We start from the raw sequence: 18,491 nt of genomic DNA on the forward strand, positions 1-18,491 counted from the left end.
GGGCCATAACAGCTGTTATGGGTCCATAATGGGTTGATACGGGTCTTTAACGGGCTGATATGGGACCAATAAATTCTTCCTTAAAAAAATAAAAATAAAATTGACCTTTACATAGCTGTAGCGCTGTTATGGGGGCCAAAATGGATGTTACAGCCTGTACCGTGATGGCCATAAGGTTGGCTGACTGTTACCATTATCGAATTCCTTGATTTCTACTACGTCGCTTACCTGTAGATTTTCACTATTGGTGCACGTCTCTCACGTATCCAAGGGTTTTTTCTCTGGCTTGCTTATGCTACTTGATTTATTTGTATGCAGTATTTTAGCTGAATTTGATAGTAAGACAAAACTTGATGGAAATGCTTCCTTTGCATCACAGGTCTCAATCCTTCAACTTCATGCCACTCTTTACCATATTATTCTTGTCCGTGTAGCACATTGTGTATGTGAATCACTGCTGCTGGATAATAGTTCCTTCTTGGTATGTCTTGATGATTGAAATGGTTATTTTATTGGATTTCAATTTCTTTGCAAGGATGGTAGCTAATACAACTGCACTCTTTTTTAATAGCTTTTGAACAAGATATTTGACCAGTTTGCTAGCCTATGGATAAATACGAAAATTCAAATAAAAGCAAAAGATGATGATGAAGCTCAATTATACAAGTTCAGGCCTCGCACATTCAGGGTAGAGGACATTCTGGAAGTTGATGTATCAGCACTCAGAGAGTTGGCTCCGGATGAAAGTTTGTCTTCAGAGTGGCAGGAAATGCTGGTGGAACAAGAATTTTCTGAAGTGGTATTGTCTCATCTATCATTGAATAATCTGTGCCTTCTTGGTTTTCGTAATAATAAATTTTGAAGTGGGTCACTTGATCTGTTCAGAATGTTCCTGCAAATGAACGTGAGAATCTGGAGGAAGAATGGAACCTCATTCAAGAATCTGTCCTGAAGAGCATGGTCGATGTCCACACACTACTGTTTCGTTCAAACAATCCTGTTGAACGTGTGAGTCCTATCAATTCCCAGGCTGCATGTACAAACATGTGCTCCAGAAGTATCAAATACCTTTTTTTTTTTTGAATGTTCATGCACCAAACACATTCATTATGCCTTCTTTAACTTGTTTGATATGGATTAATGTTTGCTTTTCCATTTTTCTATATGAGATGATTCTTGGCAGATTTTCTATATTGTGCACAAAATTCAACGATCTTTAGACCATCCATTAGTAGAAGATTGTACAAACTCATGAGTAGAATAGCAAGTATGTTTTCTTGTGATAAGCTGGTTAGCTGAGCATGTTTGACAATTTTTCCATCATTAGGGATATTACATTTGTTGGTTGATTTAGAGTGCATACATTTGAAAACATTTTAGTAAAATATGGAAAGAAATGATTCCACCGCTGCTGTGAACTTATAGTTGTCTCAAGATTGCGATAAGCCATAATTATGGCATGTGATTGGAAATAGTTGATCTTTTCTCATGTCATTCTTAATCTTTTGTGCAACTTTCTAGTTGATCTACTTTGCTACAAGGGGTTGTTCTATTGCCTCAACATTGAGATATTCTATAGTTAAGATGCTTATGCTTGCAGAACTGGAAAATGGAGTCTTCTTCATAGTTTTAATTTCTTCTTAATAATGGAAAATGATAAGTAGACATTTTTTTAAAGCCTTATCTATTTTGTTTTGAGCTAAAAGCGGGATGGGAACTAGGGTATAAAACGTAGAAAGATAAGTCCTCTCCCTAAGCTCTACTCTCACTATTAAATATAATAAAGCTTGAGCTTGTTTGATCCGCTCTCATGTTTACAGTTCCATATTTACCTTGGAATCCTATTGCAACAAATGTTCCAAAACAGTGTTACCTGGTTTGCATGTTAGTCCTGCTGGTCTCATGGATGTCAGCATGCTCACAAAATGGTATGCTTAAGCAATTAACCTCTGGTAGTATTGCGCATATGATGATCTATTATTCCACACATGCGAAAATCAAAATATGGTGGAAAATGCCTTCCATAAAAATTGAGTATATAGATTTCCATGGAAACAGCTGGCATACTGTTATCGTCTGAAGGATTTCAGACAAGGTCACTCTGATCTTTCCTGCTGCAACCGTACTCCAGCAGATGCAATCCAATGATATGTGGCCCGGATTTCAGGAGAGCATATTCACCTTGTAGGACTGCTGGATCTTTTGCATGTGGCTACGTTGGTACATGTGCTATGGCTATTTGAATTTTTCAATCATAAACATGACTTCTAGAAGCTGTCATCCAAACAAAAAACCTGAAAATCCATTGAACTCCAATCTGGGCATCCACAGGAAATGAGAAAAAGAAAAAAGAAAAGAAAAAAAGAAAAGGAAAAACTAGAATCCTTTCAACCCCTTGTTGAGAAGCTAAAGATCCACCATGAAACCAAATGACCCCTAGGCCCTATGACACAGTAGACAAATCCAAAAACTCATCACTGATTTATGTTACGCTCCTTGAATCCAGGCTTATAATGCCTACACTTTTGCATTAAGAGAGTGGCCTCCAAGAAAGAGTCAGCCCAATATGCACTGAAAATATTCAAAACTTCTGAGTGCATTCTAGCCTTAGAGCTTTATTTGAATCCAACAGACCCTAAAATTGCTAATTTGGCGCCGCCTTTATCATTTCTAATTCCACCCTACAAACCAGCCTAGATATACAAGCTCCATTGTAATTGAGCTTAAGAATGCATAGTGGTTATCGGATCTTTTGCTACAAACTTCTGATTGATTTAAATCTTGCATGGTAAATCTCAAAAATCATTACCTAACATGCCCCAATGGACACTAAAATTCTTAATTCTCTCAATGAGCTTCAAGATGGTTGCCATTTCATCCCTAGGTATCTTACGGGCTACAGCTTATGATATTCAACTTATATTTCCGCTTACTTTGCCTAGATTTTCTTTAGTGAAGCCCACATTGTAAATTTCACGTTACTATATGACCTTAGTCTGTTGGACACATGTTGCATCCATTTTTCTTGAAAGAATATTACCCCTAATGAATAATGATAGTTCTAATTTCTAGATGTTAATGCTCATCTCCATCCTGGTTTTCATCATGTTCACTGCATGTAGTTCTAGATGTTATGCGTGCATGTTCTCTGTGTTTCTTCTTCATATATTATCTTATCAATTACGTTCAGGTCCTTCAATATAAAAATGTCACTTGTAAATGTGATCTTAGTTTTTGCATTGCTAACATATCTTCCTCTCACCTGCATGGGGTTTAGGCGAATGGCTAGCGCCGTGGGTTTGCTCCCCACCAGTGTTTGAAATATCGGTATCACGTTACATATCGCACCCTTGGGATGTAGATATGTATCGGTTATTGTATGGGATATATCGTTTGTATCTGGTAATTTATCGCACTTTTTGGGAAACGTTGGGAAACATTGGGGAAATGATTGAATTTTTCAATGAAACTTCAGGTATTGTTAAAAAAGACCTTAATACACACTTTTAAAACATAACATCTCAAAAAAGAAATGCACATCATAGGTTTTCTTTGTATAGGGTCCTAAGCTATGCATTGTCTGACTGAACTAATGTAACTGTATTCAAATTGAATGCGTAACATTTAAAGTGTATATGATGATCATTTCATCAAACTCTCCTAAATACTTAGAAATTAGTCTCAATTGACAACTGGTTGAAGGGAAACTGGAAAAAAAGAAGAAGAAAACAAATTAATATTTTAATATTTTGTATTAATTTTTAATAAAAAAATTATTTTATTCTCTGAAAATTGATAAGGATTTAACAAATCAGTAGATCAGCCCACATACATTCTTGATTTCATGTTTGGAGTGCAACATTGCAAGCAATATGGGAGAAATTGGGGAAATTTTGAATTTTCCTCAAATTTTCCAAATCGGACCACGTACACTCAAGTTTTGAAATTAGAGTGTATGTGATGATCATTTCATGAAATACTCCTAAATACTTTGAAATTAGTCTTAATTGACAGCTAGTTGAAGGAAAATTTCGAAACATGGAAAACATGAAGAACCAATGGATATCGAAATCAATTCTCCAACGCCATGATTATTTATTTATTTAATTTTTTTAATGCAAAACATGAAGAACCAATGGATTTTTAACCATTCGATACCGATTTAACATAATTTCAACAAAAAAAGGGATCGGAAATTGAAAATGCTCACTGGATCGAACACGTGGGATATATCGGCACTACCTATGCGTTTTGTATCGCACAGGTGTGATACAAGATATATTGTGAGATATATCGGCCAATATCGTCGATATTTAAAACATTGCTCCCCACAGATGCAAGTTCGATTCCCCTCCCCGTGATTTACCCGATGCACGTGGTTTGTGGGTGATTGCGTGCATTTGCGAGGACACCATGTCGTCATAAAAAAATTAAAATAAAAAATCCTCATTTCACATTGTGACTTCATTCTCCTAATAACTTTTCATGTCACTCCGACATTATAATTTAGCTTGAAATCTTTCAGGTTACTAGTGAGGACAAGTTGCATTCCTTTGTGGATTCCTATAAATTCGGAGCTATGATGATGAAAGGTTACTACTCGTAGCTTTGCTATGGCTTGACAGTTTATATATTGATGATCCTTCTGACTGTCATCTCTTTATCTCTAGACATGGAAGCTCTATCATTGTCTACCTTGGATGCAAATCTTACGCCAGAGCACTTGCTTTATGTATGCTTGGAGTATAAACAAAAATTCACTCCATTCCAACAGTCATCACATGTCTACAATTTCTATAAGGTAATGTGAAAGATTGTGCACTACTATATAAACTGCAACTTTATTCTTCCTTAAATTTTAAATTTATTTTTTATGAACTTCCTTTCAGGATTCAAATGCTCCTGAGTTGTCTAAAGTGATAAAGCCACTTACTACCCTTCAGGAGAAGGCTAAATCCTTTCTGAATGAGTGGCCAGACCATCCTGGCCTCCAAAAAATTTTAGATGTAGCGCAAATGCTCTTGGGTCTTCCAGTGGATACTCCCTTGGCTAAGGTAGTTAATATGACTCATTATGCCATCTTTATAAAGATTGACTCTGAAAGTATTTTTACTTACATGTTAGATTTTCTTCTTTGAAGGCTCTCTTGGGGTTGCAATTTTTACTCAGTAGAGCCCAGGCATTACATGAAAATGATTCAAGGTTCTCTTTTTCCGGTAAATTGTCTACTTGATACAACCTTAGTTCTCTCTTAATCCTTCAGCAAAGAACATAATTGACACTTCTTTCACAGATCAATTGCAGCCAATTTTTGATGTGGTTTCTTCATGGCAAAATCTTGAGTTGGAGAGTTGGCCCGCGTTGCTTGATGGGGTTCTGGAGCAGTATGAATTTAATGCTGGAAAGGTAAATTGTAGTTCCCCATTTGCATGCAAGAGATGCAGGGTAATCACTAATTTCTTCTTTTTTTGTCACTCTGAATGATGTAGCTCTGGTTTCCCCTCCATTTAGTTCTTCATCGTCAACCTTCTGGTAACATTGTTCATGATAATCTATCTACCATTCAAAGGCACGTGGCAACTCCATTATTTCAATTTTGGTTAACTTGCTTGTTTGACATAATATCTGACACAAATTGAGATTGCAGCTTAGAGGAGTTTGTTCAAACAGCCAGTGTAGGAGAATTCAAGAAACGCCTCGAACTTCTTGTTGCTTTTCATGGACAGCTCAATACCAGTATCTGCTTGAAAGCAAATTCAAGGTAAGATATGCTAAGTTCCAGTCAAGGTGTTCCGTATCCATTACGATACAACCGTAAAGGACAATATGTATAGGCAATGGCTGTGACCGTTGCACAATATGGGAGTGAAATGGGGCAGTTAGTTTTTTAAGACCGTATTGGCCGTTATAAGGGCCATTATGGCCGTTATGGGGCATAACGATTGTTACCCCCGTAACGGTGGAAAAGCGGCCACTTTTTTTTTTTTTTTTTTTTTATATATATATATTATAAATAATAATTCATTTTCTCCTTGTTTTTCCACTTTTCTTCTTCCAAAAACTTTTCTAAATTATTCTGCAGTAGATTTCGACTACTCTTACTATAGTTTTTATGATTAAAACCGTAAATTGAAGTGATTTTTGGTGAATCGAAGCTTTGAGGGCCATTTTTTCAAAAAATCGAAAAAAGTTGTATTTATGCATTTATATTCAATTTCTAGTTCTAATGCTTGATTGTGAAATGTAAATATTAGAGACATAACAATCTTCATAAATTCACTAGATATAACACTCTCACCAAAGAGTGGACCGTTATGCTTACATAAACATGTTCAAAACAAAAAAAAATGAATGCATATTTGGAATATTTACATTATTCAGGATTTTCTAAATATTTTTCCAGAATTTTTTGGGAAAAAAAATAAAACGTTATGGGAATTGTAATGGTCTTTATGCTCCCGTATCGGCTGATACCCATATCGGTAAAGGTGGTGACCGTTACGGCCACCGTTACCAATATGGAATACCTTGATTTCAGTACTATGTGGCTTGTTAGCTTTTAACATCAAGACTTTAAGCAACACTGGTTAGTTTCCTGCAACTATTCCTACATCGCTTGAATATCAATGCAAAGGTAGCAGAAATTGCGCAATTCATTCGATGTTTTAACAAATCTAACATCTCTAGGATTTTTCCATTTCTTAATGCTACAAACTACAATCTGCTTTTATTTTGCTCTAGCTTGGATTATAGACTTACTCTTAAATTCAATCCTGCAGCATGCACTTGTTGGAAAATTTGAAGATTCTTTACAATGTTTTCGGATATTACATACAATTCTTGCCTTTGTAAGTTGTCTATGAATTACTTTAACTCTTTGCCTTCTTAGTCCTACTTGCAAGGATTTCTGAGTTTTTTTTCTATGGAGATTCTTGTAATTCATAACAATTTTCTCCTTATTACAGAATTTCAGAGCACATAACTGCTAGCAGACAAAGTGTAGAAAAGGATTTGAAAGATGTCTTGAAGCTTAGCCAGTGGGAGCTTCACCGTTGCAACTTGTCAATTGAGTCCTCCAAAAGGACTCGTCAGAAGCTTCGAAAGCTTATACAGAAATTCAATGTAATCAATATAGGTTCAGTTATTTATGTTAAATTTACCATCGAAATCATGATTTATCTAGAAATGGATTAAAAGTTAAGAACTACAAGTGTGAAAAGATTGCTATTCTTTTCCTTTTGTCAATTGTCATACAAATATGATCTGGTGGACAGATATTGCCACCTTTTATCTCCGATATTCAGTGGGATCCAGAGAATGGCATCCTGAAATTATTGAAGTCAAGCATGATATTGGAATTTGAGACTGGGTGATGCCTGTGCAGTTGGGGATTTTTTGAGGCATATAGACAGCCTAAATGCCAAATGAAGCAGATCTTGAACTCTCCTCTCCTTTATGTTTGCATAGCATAAGCATATTCAATTTGTGCATTTGGGGCCTATGCTTTTGACGTTGCTTAGTTAAATTAATTTATCGAAAACCATAGAGAAGAATGAACCATAGAGAAGAATGAGGCATGTCAAAGCCAAAGGATGATTCTGCATCGGCTATCCACTCTGGAGCATGATAATGCCTAGATCTTCCTTAATATCATGACGAGCACTGACAGTCACACCCAACCTGTTAAATGTAGGGATTAAATTTGGGGTCCTTTCTTCCCTGAGCCAAACACGAGATCATCAAGGAGTTGTTACATCCTCAACACCAAATTAGAAGTTGCATTATTACATTTGAGATGAAACTCTAGTTACTTGAGTGGTTTCTCATTTTTGTCCACTGTATTTCCATGTTGTGCATGTGCATAGCATGTATCTCTGCTTCTTTATTATTATTATTATAAAATAAAATTTGTTTTGGAAAGAAAAGTCAAACAATAGGGAATGAGTCCCCTATACAAAGATTATCCCAATTACGACCTTTGTCCAACATATCAGGCAACTCGTTCACCTCTCTACAATGTGAGGTTTGGCCTGGGGGTGATTTCCCAAATTTCAGAAAATAAAATGATATCTTCCGCAATCCAGACTGCCATGACAAAGTTCAAGATACGGCACTGTTGAAGTCATCATTAATCTAAACAGATGTTAACATGGTTATGTTATGAAGGTCCTTTGATATCACTTTTGTTGGATCTGCAATTTTCTTGTCCTGAAATCATTTACCTTACCACTTAAGGCCTCTTTGTTATGTAGGACATGTTACAACAACCAGTAATGATTCTTCTCAACCAAGAGATGCAAAAGATTATCAAAGTTCCAACCTTGCTTGTAACAAAGCTCTCTGATGATATTCATGACATGAATGTGGAGCTGTTGCCAAACGCAAATGGTCTACCACAGTTCAGTGATGCAGAAAGGTTATCCATTTTGGTTCTAATTTAGATGTACCATATTAATTCCACTTGAATAAAGGATTTTCTTTCAGAAATTTGTTGCTTTGTTTTGTGGATTTAGGTCTGTATGGTATGATGACTGGAGAAAGAAAATTGATTCTGCTTTGCAAAACCCATGCTTTGGAAGGACATCCGAATTTGATTTCCCATTTGCGTGCATTTTTAGGGATCACAAAGGCAAGTGCATTCTTCCTTGTGTTCTTTCTTCCTACATAAAACTGGTGCTGACTTGCTCTGTTACTTTCCTTTTATTTATTTATTTATTTATTCTATTGTTATAATCCAAAACAAACATTGTGCTTGTGCAGAGATGGTAAATATCATCAGGCAATTGCTTTCTTCTGCATGTGCACGCCAAATGTATCAGGATGGATGGGTTTTACTTGAAAATATTTGCAGGATTGCAACAGAATGTGCTCATCTATGGAAGCCTGAAATTAAGAATCTTAAAAAGAGGAGGGCCCTAGCTGACCTTCTCAAGGTCTTAGAAAGATGTGGGTTGCATAAATCTTTGATTTCGGAGGTATTGATTTAATAAATGCTGCCTTTCTTGGTCACGCATAGTTACAGAAGTCTCTGTATTTTTCAGAAGTGCGCAGATTATTTGCATACTTTCCTGTTATTTGGACTTCCTCTTAATAAATTCTGATTTATTATTATTCCTTGTAAGTAACAAACGTAGTAATTGGTAAAAGGAATACATTAACAAAAGTCTAGCACATAAAAGATACTGTCATGTCAAAGGACAAGATGCAGAAAAAGTAGAAGGAAAAAAGGTAATCTGCTTTATCAGTAAGAAAAGACTTGATGACCTATGGTCTAATTGAAGGTCCCTTGACGGGTTGGAATGCTGGAACAGGATTTATGTATTCAACCCCAATTAATTGGGATAAGGCATAGATGATGATGATGATGAATCTGCTTTACCATATCAGGTTTATGGTGATTGTTAACTAGATAGATAGTATAAAAATAATTACTTAGCAAGTAGCTCAATGGGAGACGGTGCGTTTCAACATCGATGTCTTGTGGTTGAACCCAACTTACCAAAAAACAGAAGAGTAATATTGTAAAAACTTTTCTTTTCAAAACCCAAAAATTAACTCTAAAATAAAGTCAATTTTTGGGGTCCACTCTCTAAATCATGTCTGAATCAACTCTAAAATTTGTGAACACTAAATTCATAACATTGATCCCAAGAAGTACAAGAGGAAGCAAATTGCCATAGAATCCTACAACAATTGAGAACTCCATTTGATCTTCATCAGTGTTCGAAATATCAGTATCGTGTTACGTATCGCATCCTTGGGATACAGATACGTATTGGTTATCGCACGGGATATATCGTTTGTATCAAGTGATTTATCACACTTTCTGAGAAACAATAGGAATATGGTTGAATTTTTCAATGAAACTTCAGAGATTGTTAAAAAAGACCTTAATACACACTTTTAAATCATAACATCTCAAAGAAGAAGTGGACATAATAGGTTTACTTTGTATAGGGTCCTAAACCATGCGCAGTTTGACTGAACTAATGCAACTAGTGAATACATAACATTTAGAGTGTATGTGATGATCATTTCATCAAGCACTCCTAAATACTTCGAAATTAGTCTCAATTTACAACTGGTTAAAGGGAAATTTTGAAAAAGAAATATATTTTAATAAAATTTTATTAAATTTTAATGAAGAATGATTTTTATTTTCCAAAAATTAACAAGGACTTTACGAATCAGTAGATCAACCCTCATGCATGCTTGATTTCTTTTTTGGAGTTCAACATTGGGAGAAATTGGGGAAATTTTGAAATTTCCCCAATTTTTCCCAAATTGGACCACCTACAATCAAATTTCAAAATTAGAGTGTATGTGATGATCATTTCATCAAATACTTCAAAATTAGTCTCAACTAAGAGCTTGTTGAAGGAAAATTTCGAAAAAACGTGGAGAACATGAAGAACCAATGGATATTGAAATCAAAGCTCCAACTCTCTGATTTTTTATGAAAACATGAAGAACCAATGGATTTGTAACAATTTGACACTGATTTAACATAATTTCAAAAAAAGAAAAAAGAAAAAAAGAAAGAAAGATTGGAAATTGAAAATGCTCGCCGGATCGAACATGTAGGATATATGAGCACAGGTCGCACAGGTGGGATACAAGATATATCGTGGGATATATCAGCCAATATTGTCGATATTTAAAACATCGATCTTTATTACTTATCTATTTTGTGAAGTCCATTCCTTTAAAGTGAATGTAACAATTTTCTTTTTGCCTATTTTTGTTGAAGCATGAGTTTTTTAGTTCTTTATCTTGTCTGGAGATTGTTACAACTGTTACTGACAATATCTGTTCTGGTGGCCGAAAATTGGCCTTCTTTAGGGAGAGTTCAATTCCAGCTCAAGTGGCTGGTTTCTTCAACCTGCATATGATGTGCAGCATTTACTGCTACCACAAAATGCCGTTGCTACTCGTTCTAGCCATTTATGTGAGCTTACAAATGAGAAGTGTGATTCAAACTGGGAAATAGCAAATCAGTACTACTACAAAAGCATGGCAATGGTGCAGCAGCTACGTCAGATTCATCTAAATTTCCACAAAGATTTGGGTCTAGAACAAGTAAGCTTTTGGCATTGCTGATCGATGGATATTACGTGAAGTCTTCTTCTTCTTTTTTTTTTTTTTTGGGGGGGGGACATGCTCTAACCTTGTTACTGGACTCATTTTTTAAATATAGGCCAACCGATCAGCTTCTTTCCTCAACCATCTGATTGTAATACTGCGGGATCAGCGTTTTGTTGCTTATGGCTTTGCTGAGCAGCTGAAGAAATTGAGGAAACATGCGTATTCATTAAAAGAATTAGGTATTGATACTCATAAAGTTATACCTCAGGTTTTTCATAACATACTACTAGACCAAGCAGGTATCCTTGACTGTCTTTCATTTTTCAGACCAAGGCAGTGATAGAAAGTGTTCTGTCACCCCCAACCAGCATGCCACTCATAAATGTATGTGGCTACAAAAGGTACACTTTTCCCTTGAAATTGCTTGGCAAATTTGGGACTTCTGCATTGTGTTGTACCATTCAATTTTCAGATGCTGATGGTTTTGTTGTTCTTGTTACTTTTGCAGCAACTATTTGACAGCTTGTGCTCCTTGTCAAAGGACACATCTTTGCTGCTGAAGACAGTTGAAAATACTCATTTAAATACTTGCAACAGTGTGAAGGCTGAAGTCAACAAAATTATTGTTTTCCTTGACAAGTTCATTTCAAGATTTCAGAAATCTAAGGTAGTAACATCATGTAGGATCGTGGTCAGCATTACTCTCTCTCTCTCTCTCTCTCTCTCTCTCTCTCTCTCTCTCTCTCTCTCTCTCTCTCTCTCTCTTTTCCCCAATTTTTATTCCTTACATATACTGTTCTTCCCAACAGGATTTACTAGATCAGCACCTTCTTGGTAGTACTGGAGTTATTACCACACCTGTTGCATGCATGCCTCTCTTTGTTGTTTCAGAACAAATGGAGCAATTAGTAATACAAAACTTCAAAGTTATTAATGATTTTGAGGAGGATCTCCAAACTTTCTGCTTGAAAGCTTATAACGAAAGATCTGCAGAAGAGCCTCTGCTGGGTCATTTTAGAGGCATCATTGAGAGGGTAAACATTTTTTTTTTTCTGTTCTCTCTGTTTTCCCGTTTCATCATTTATTTCCTTTTCTCCAAAGGCTAGATGAGTTCTATGCTTGATCAACTTCAGGCTTCCTAATTTTGTTTGAAGTGAGGTAGTAATTAGTATCACAGTTTGAAAGTGTAGATGTTGTTTTAGCACAATATTTGTGGAAGATCAGGAATCTTCTTCTCTCTGATGGAAATCATTATTTTACACCCTTTTCTATAAAGCAGATGATCCAGGCATGTCATTCATTTCCAGTATTGGACAGTCCTGGATTTTGGTTCTTGGGAATGATCGTGGGTCATCTTGCATCGTGTGCTTCCTGCACGTTGCTGACAACAAATAGTCTGTATCAGAAGTCCATATTTGGACTTATTTCCTAAGTGTTCTTGTGTTTATATAAAGGTTGTGAAATCATTTACTGCTTGCCTGCATAGAATCTGATGTTGTGATGATGTTCAGCATTGGATAATGTGGTGGTTATTCTTGTTTTTAGATATTGAATCTGAGCTTAACTCTGCTATTGCTACTGAAGCTCTTTTGGTTGGAACCTTGTCCTCCATAAAAGTCATACAAGTAGAAGCATTCCTTGCCATTTTACTCTAAATAGAGAACAACTATAACAGCTGAATTTTGAAGATAGAACTTTTTTAGTATGGAAAATAGGTTAAAAAATTTTAGGTGTTCTATAGTAGAGATGAAAAATAAAATGGGCCTTCAAATTTTGCAGGGGAAGGTGATAATGGAAGGATTTCATTCTGAACTGGAGCATGCAAAGCAATCTGGCAGCCTTTGTGAAGAGGGAGCTTCCTCTGCAGAGAACTTTGGTAAACTTGATGTTTCATTTTCTGAACCATATGAGGAAACTATAAAACAGATTGTGGACGCATTTAAAAAGCTTGGCTTGTTGAATAAATCAATTACTCCTGATGAGGATCCATTGAGTGTGAAGATAACGTCGTGGAAAGTTGTTTTCGAGTCACACATAAAAGCTCTACATTTGGACCTTATATATGATGCACTTAGTAGAACAGTCATTGCTGCGGTAAGGTTTTATCCTTTTGATGTGCCACATAACTTCATAGCATTTTTTTTTTATATATACGTAACATTTAATATCTTTAGCATGTTCTGTTACATTTTTCTCATTTTTCTTTGCACGAGTCCTCATCTGAGCGGATGGTTTTCACAGGGCAAACTGGTAAACAATGGAGGGCATAAACAACCAAAATTATGCTCACAAGTGCAAACATACTTAATGCATCTTGATGCGCTGCTGGACACGGTCTTAACATTTGGGGATGGTCTCATGTTTGAGCTTTTAGCCATACACAAGACGGTAAGTAATTCTCTGCTGCACTTGTTCACTAACTTCTTTATTTGTTCTCTTACTTTTGAATTGCTGCTTGACTTCAAATTTATCTGCTCGAATGCAGGTAGCAGAAATGACTTACATGCTTGCATGTATGTTCACCTCCATATTTTCCAAAGGGTATGGTACTGCAGAGGGCAAAGTAGATGATGCCAGTGGTAATATGCCTCAAGATGCAACTGGAACAGGCATGGGAGAGGGTGAAGGAGTGAATGACGTAAGTGATCAGATCGATGATGAAGATCAGCTTCTTGGGACTTCTGAGAAGGTAATGTTTTGCAATGAGTCTTATTTGGTTTTTGCCTGAGAAACTTGGTTCAAATCTTTGATATCTGCTTCTTTGATTTATTTATTTCTTTACTTGTCCTATGTTGATACTGCTGCAGAGTGAAGGACTAGATACCTCTGATGAAGCCCCTGGTAAGGATGGCAAAGGCATAGAGATGGAACAGGATTTTGCGGCAGATACATTTAGTGTCAGTGAGGACTCGGGAGATGATGACAGTGAAGAAGATGACGAGGATTTGAACCTTGACTCTGTGATGGGAGAATCCTCAAATGGTAAAGAAATAGTTGATGAAAAGCTTTGGGATAAGGAGGAAGATGGGAATCCTGATAACACCTCAGAAAAGTATGAATCTGGTCCATCTGTTGAAGAAAAGGATTCTAGCTCTAGGGAACTTAGAGCCAAAGAGGATAATGCCACTGCTCCCAATGAATCTGGAGATTTGAACAACGAGGAGTCGAACAGGCAAAGTGACGGTGATGAGAACCCTGATGTTGGCAATGATGATGAAAAACCCAGCGACATGAAGATGGACAAAGAATTGGCGTTTGAGGATCCTTCAGGAATACAGCTGAATGAGAAGGATCAAGATTTTGAAGAAAATATGAACATGGATGAACCTGAAGGTTCTGATAACATGGAAGAAGCAGAATCAGAACCTGATGGAACTGCTGAGGATAGAGGTGATGAAGATGGCAAGACAAACCCCACAGATGATATCGTGGATGAACAATGTTCTGGACAATCAGATGGGGATGTTGTGAATGATGAGGCAGTCAAGGAGCAAGCTGAGAATACCGATATCAACTTGGTGGAAAATGAGTTGATTGAACCAGGAAAGTCAGACCCCACTGATGATCCCATATTAAGTGGTGATTCTACGCAGCCAATCAATGATGCGAGCGCAGCAGATGCGAGCATGGCACCAGAGAGACACTGGTCTAACAGTAGCGACCCGAGAAATGGCCTTGCTCCTTCGAAAGGCTTATCTAATGATGTTCCTGAGATGGAAATAACTGTGCCCAACTCAAGTAAGGGTGGTAAGTTGACAGTTGATGGACCAAAGGCTCAGTCTCCATGTGATGATACCTTGTCAGTGCAAAGAAACCATTCAAATCCTTTTCGGAGTATAGGGGATGCCCTGGAGGAATGGAAAGAAAGAATCAAAATAACTGCTGATTCACAGGAGCATGACATGCAGGCTTCTGATGATATGGAAGATGAGAATGCAGACGAGTATCAGTTTGTTTCTGAGTTAGAGAAGGGCACTTCTCAAGCGCTGGGACCTGCAACTTCTGATCAGATTGATCGGAATATCAAGGGTGACAAGCCCAATGTAGATGAAGATAACAAAGAACAGAGAGAATATCTCGATGAAATGGCGGTTGAAAAGGAAGATTCCGAACTATGCCATTCTAGCAAAGCCAGTGCTTCTACACAAAGACAGAAAATGAACGAGCAAGTGCAAGAAAGAGCACTCACTGATGACGCACCTGTGGAGGAAGTGGAGGTTGACAATCATCCTTCTAACCAGTCTGGGAATTTGGTCTTGATAAAAAACTACGTGGACGAAAAGATACTGCAGCTGAGTAACCTCACAATGAATGACCAGGAGTTTGGGAGAATAAAGAACATTGAAGATGTATCTGCTGATATGGAAGATTGGGCTACTGCACTTTGGAGACGATATGAACTGACAACGACAAGGCTGTCTCAGGAGTTGGCTGAGCAGTTGCGTTTGGTTATGGAACCTACTCAAGCAAGCAAACTCCAAGGGGACTATAGAACTGGCAAGCGGATAAACATGAAAAAGGTAAGTGAGTTATAATCAGTTATTATTACATCATTGTGTGTGGTGATTGAAAAGCCACATCTCTATATTGGTCTTTAATCTCTCTGCTAGATTATTTTTATTTATTTATTTATTTATTATTATTATTATTATTATTTTGATTCCTATACTCTCTAAAATTATCAGGTTATCCCATACATAGCAAGCCATTACCGGAAAGACAAGATATGGCTGAGACGGACCAGACCTAATAAACGGGCCTATCAAGTCGTCGTTGCTGTTGATGACTCCCGCAGTATGTCTGAAAGCCGTTGTGGTGATGTTGCTGTCGAAGCTTTGGTTACGGTATGCCGTGCCATGTCACAACTGGAAGTGGGGCAGCTAGCAGCTGTGAGCTTTGGCGCACAGGGAAATGTGAGACTACTTCATGACTTTGATCAGCCATTTACTGGTGAAGCTGGTATCAAGGTGAGTATGCAGATTTATGCCGAACATCATGAAACTGCTGGAAATGCCATTTGAGCTCTGTAGTAAAGATAGTATTATGGAAGATAACCATCCAAAAAAAAGCATCATGGAAGATTTTCCTACAAATCATTGTGTTGTTTCTTTTGGAAACATATCATAAAAGTTTTTGCTCTGGCATATTTTCATCTAAAGGAAACTAGAGAAGAACTTGTACATTCTGGGGCATTGTTTGGATGCATATTTTGCTGATTTGATCTTCTTGACCTGGAACAGATGATCTCAAGCTTGACATTCAAGCAAGACAATACAATAGCAGACGAGCCAATGGTTAATCTGTTAAAGGAATTGAACAAAATGCTGGATACAGCCGTGGCAAATGCTCGCCTTCCAACCGGACAAAACCCACTCCAGCAACTCGTTTTGATCATAGCCGATGGTCGATTCCATGAAAAGGTATCTGCCAAGTGCCTCAAATAACACAGTATATCTATATACCCTCTCTCATTACTGGCATCGGGGCTGATGATTGTATGCAACAGGAGAACTTGAAGCGCTGTGTGAGGGATGTTTTGACCAGGAAGCGAATGGTTGCTTTTCTACTCCTCGACAGCCCTCAAGAATCTATCATGGACCTTATGGTAATTCCTTTAGCTCCCTTATTTGCTGTGATTCTCCGAGTGGAGAACTGCCGCTAAGAGAATTCATTTCTGACGTTGGATGTGTTTTTGTTCCAGGAAGCATCATTTCAGGGTGAAACCCTTACATTTTCCAAGTATTTAAATTCATTTCCCTTCCCATACTACATCGTATTGAAGAACATAGAAGCACTTCCAAGGACACTGTCTGATTTACTGAGACAGGTAAATCCTTCATTCCATTTTCCTTGAGGGGTACCGCTCTGAGGTCCCCATATTTTTGGATTTAAGTTTGTTAAGAAAACAGATTTCAGTTTGTTAAGAAAACAGTAAATCTGTTTTTAGCTTGTTAACCTTCTTTCCCTTGTGCCTGCTCTTGCAGTGGTTTGAGCTTATGCAGAATACAGGGGAGTAAATACATAACTATTGCAGTTGCTGGAATCAAATACCTGTAGAAATGAAGACATCTAAACCCAGCATTAATGGTTGAAGTGCATTCCTTTTCAAAGTGAAATTCAAGTCACGATCATTTGATGGTTCTTCCACCAGAAAAAGAAAAATACCGTCATCATCCCAAACATATACATGTATATAGATTGAAGACAAACCACAATAGTGAGGAAAAAAGAAGTGAGAAATGAAATATAAGAACTACAGAGATCTAACCATGGTAGGGAGTTTGCCACTGTGGCATGTAATTGTTTATTATTGATTTGCTACATGCTGCTGGGATGTGATGTTATTGTTCACAACAATGTCTTCAGTTTGTTTAAGGCCCCCAAAAAAGGGCTTCTTTTCTGTGCTGCTCTCATTTCTTTAGGACATGTTTGGATATGTGGAATCCAAGGGGAGAAAAGTAAAATAACGATTATCAAATGATGATTTCCATAAGAACTATTGAAACATGCATTCCAGTTTTTGAGTTCTTGTTTGTATATAAGGTGGTAACCTCATATTCCTCTGACAATATTCATTTAGTTTCTTGTGCCAAGAATTTAAATTATGGAAAGGTACAATGATTGCTGGTGGAATCCACTCATCTCTTTACTATCCAAACAGCACACATCAAAGAAAAATCATTTTTCCTTATCCATTGTTTGGCATGGAATCGATGGTTACCAAACATGGCCTTGTTTCATTCTCGTTTCTTGCATCATGGTAATTATGGCATGTGGTGTCATGGGCTCCTTGCTGATCCAAATACTGGTGAACTGGAGATGCATAAATGTGAAACATTTGAGTTTTTTTGCCCTTTCCATTAGGTGTCTTTGGGATGCCACAAGAAAGGGGTTTTTTTTTTTTTTTTTTCTGGGGATTGCTTAGTTTATGTTTGGTATGTAGCAATGAGATGATGCAAGAAGAAAGGCTTTTCTAGGGATTGCTTCGTTTATGTTTGGTATTTGGCAATAATGATATTTTCAGGAATTGGATGGGATATTCACAGAAGGATTGAAGATGTAAATCGTGTCGCATAGCACATATGTGTGGAACATGAAGCATCAGGTGCCTTGGCACAGAGAATAGCTTAGCCTATACATCAGAAGACCCATGAAAGTGGATCCATTTATATATCTTTGGCATAGAGCATATCCTAGTTTCATAAGGTGACCCATGAAAGTGTCCCAGTTCTTGGCAATCCAAGGTTCCAACCCAAAAAATGGGTGTGGGCAAGCACGTTCAAAGGCCTAGCGCAAGCCCATTCAAGGTACATTGTTTTTCGTTCAGCCACGCTTTTTTGTTATTATGGTTTTTAATATCCAAAGGTTTGATAGGCCTATTGAAATTACTCTTATTGTTTTCTGTA

General features: G+C 37.2%; 1 protein-coding gene across 4 annotated transcripts in view; it reads left to right on the forward strand.

The window, feature by feature from the left end:
• The window catches only part of LOC131225561 (midasin), a 135,122-nt gene extending 117,513 nt beyond the window's left edge, over positions 1-17,609 (forward strand). For all 4 annotated transcript variants that reach the window (XM_058221106.1, XM_058221108.1, XM_058221109.1 and 1 more), the window contains 29 exons: positions 380-481; positions 572-799; positions 886-1,008; positions 4,526-4,592; positions 4,671-4,801; positions 4,890-5,054; positions 5,141-5,216; positions 5,294-5,406; positions 5,490-5,569; positions 5,648-5,761; positions 6,780-6,848; positions 6,966-7,122; positions 8,253-8,416; positions 8,514-8,629; positions 8,761-8,975; positions 10,843-11,079; positions 11,198-11,324; positions 11,413-11,486; positions 11,594-11,752; positions 11,895-12,119; positions 12,865-13,179; positions 13,327-13,473; positions 13,571-13,774; positions 13,893-15,605; positions 15,771-16,052; positions 16,326-16,505; positions 16,592-16,690; positions 16,787-16,912; positions 17,070-17,609. In XM_058221106.1, the coding sequence (XP_058077089.1) occupies positions 380-481; positions 572-799; positions 886-1,008; positions 4,526-4,592; positions 4,671-4,801; positions 4,890-5,054; positions 5,141-5,216; positions 5,294-5,406; positions 5,490-5,569; positions 5,648-5,761; positions 6,780-6,848; positions 6,966-7,122; positions 8,253-8,416; positions 8,514-8,629; positions 8,761-8,975; positions 10,843-11,079; positions 11,198-11,324; positions 11,413-11,486; positions 11,594-11,752; positions 11,895-12,119; positions 12,865-13,179; positions 13,327-13,473; positions 13,571-13,774; positions 13,893-15,605; positions 15,771-16,052; positions 16,326-16,505; positions 16,592-16,690; positions 16,787-16,912; positions 17,070-17,102 (5,841 nt within the window). In that variant the 3' untranslated portion in view covers positions 17,103-17,609. The remainder of the gene's footprint in view (positions 1-379; positions 482-571; positions 800-885; positions 1,009-4,525; positions 4,593-4,670; positions 4,802-4,889; positions 5,055-5,140; positions 5,217-5,293; positions 5,407-5,489; positions 5,570-5,647; positions 5,762-6,779; positions 6,849-6,965; positions 7,123-8,252; positions 8,417-8,513; positions 8,630-8,760; positions 8,976-10,842; positions 11,080-11,197; positions 11,325-11,412; positions 11,487-11,593; positions 11,753-11,894; positions 12,120-12,864; positions 13,180-13,326; positions 13,474-13,570; positions 13,775-13,892; positions 15,606-15,770; positions 16,053-16,325; positions 16,506-16,591; positions 16,691-16,786; positions 16,913-17,069) is intronic.
• The last annotated feature ends 882 nt before the right edge of the window (positions 17,610-18,491 follow it).

The sequence above is a fragment of the Magnolia sinica genome, chromosome 14 (genome assembly GCF_029962835.1).
Source record: "Magnolia sinica isolate HGM2019 chromosome 14, MsV1, whole genome shotgun sequence".
In the NCBI taxonomy this organism is placed as follows: domain Eukaryota; kingdom Viridiplantae; phylum Streptophyta; class Magnoliopsida; order Magnoliales; family Magnoliaceae; genus Magnolia; species Magnolia sinica.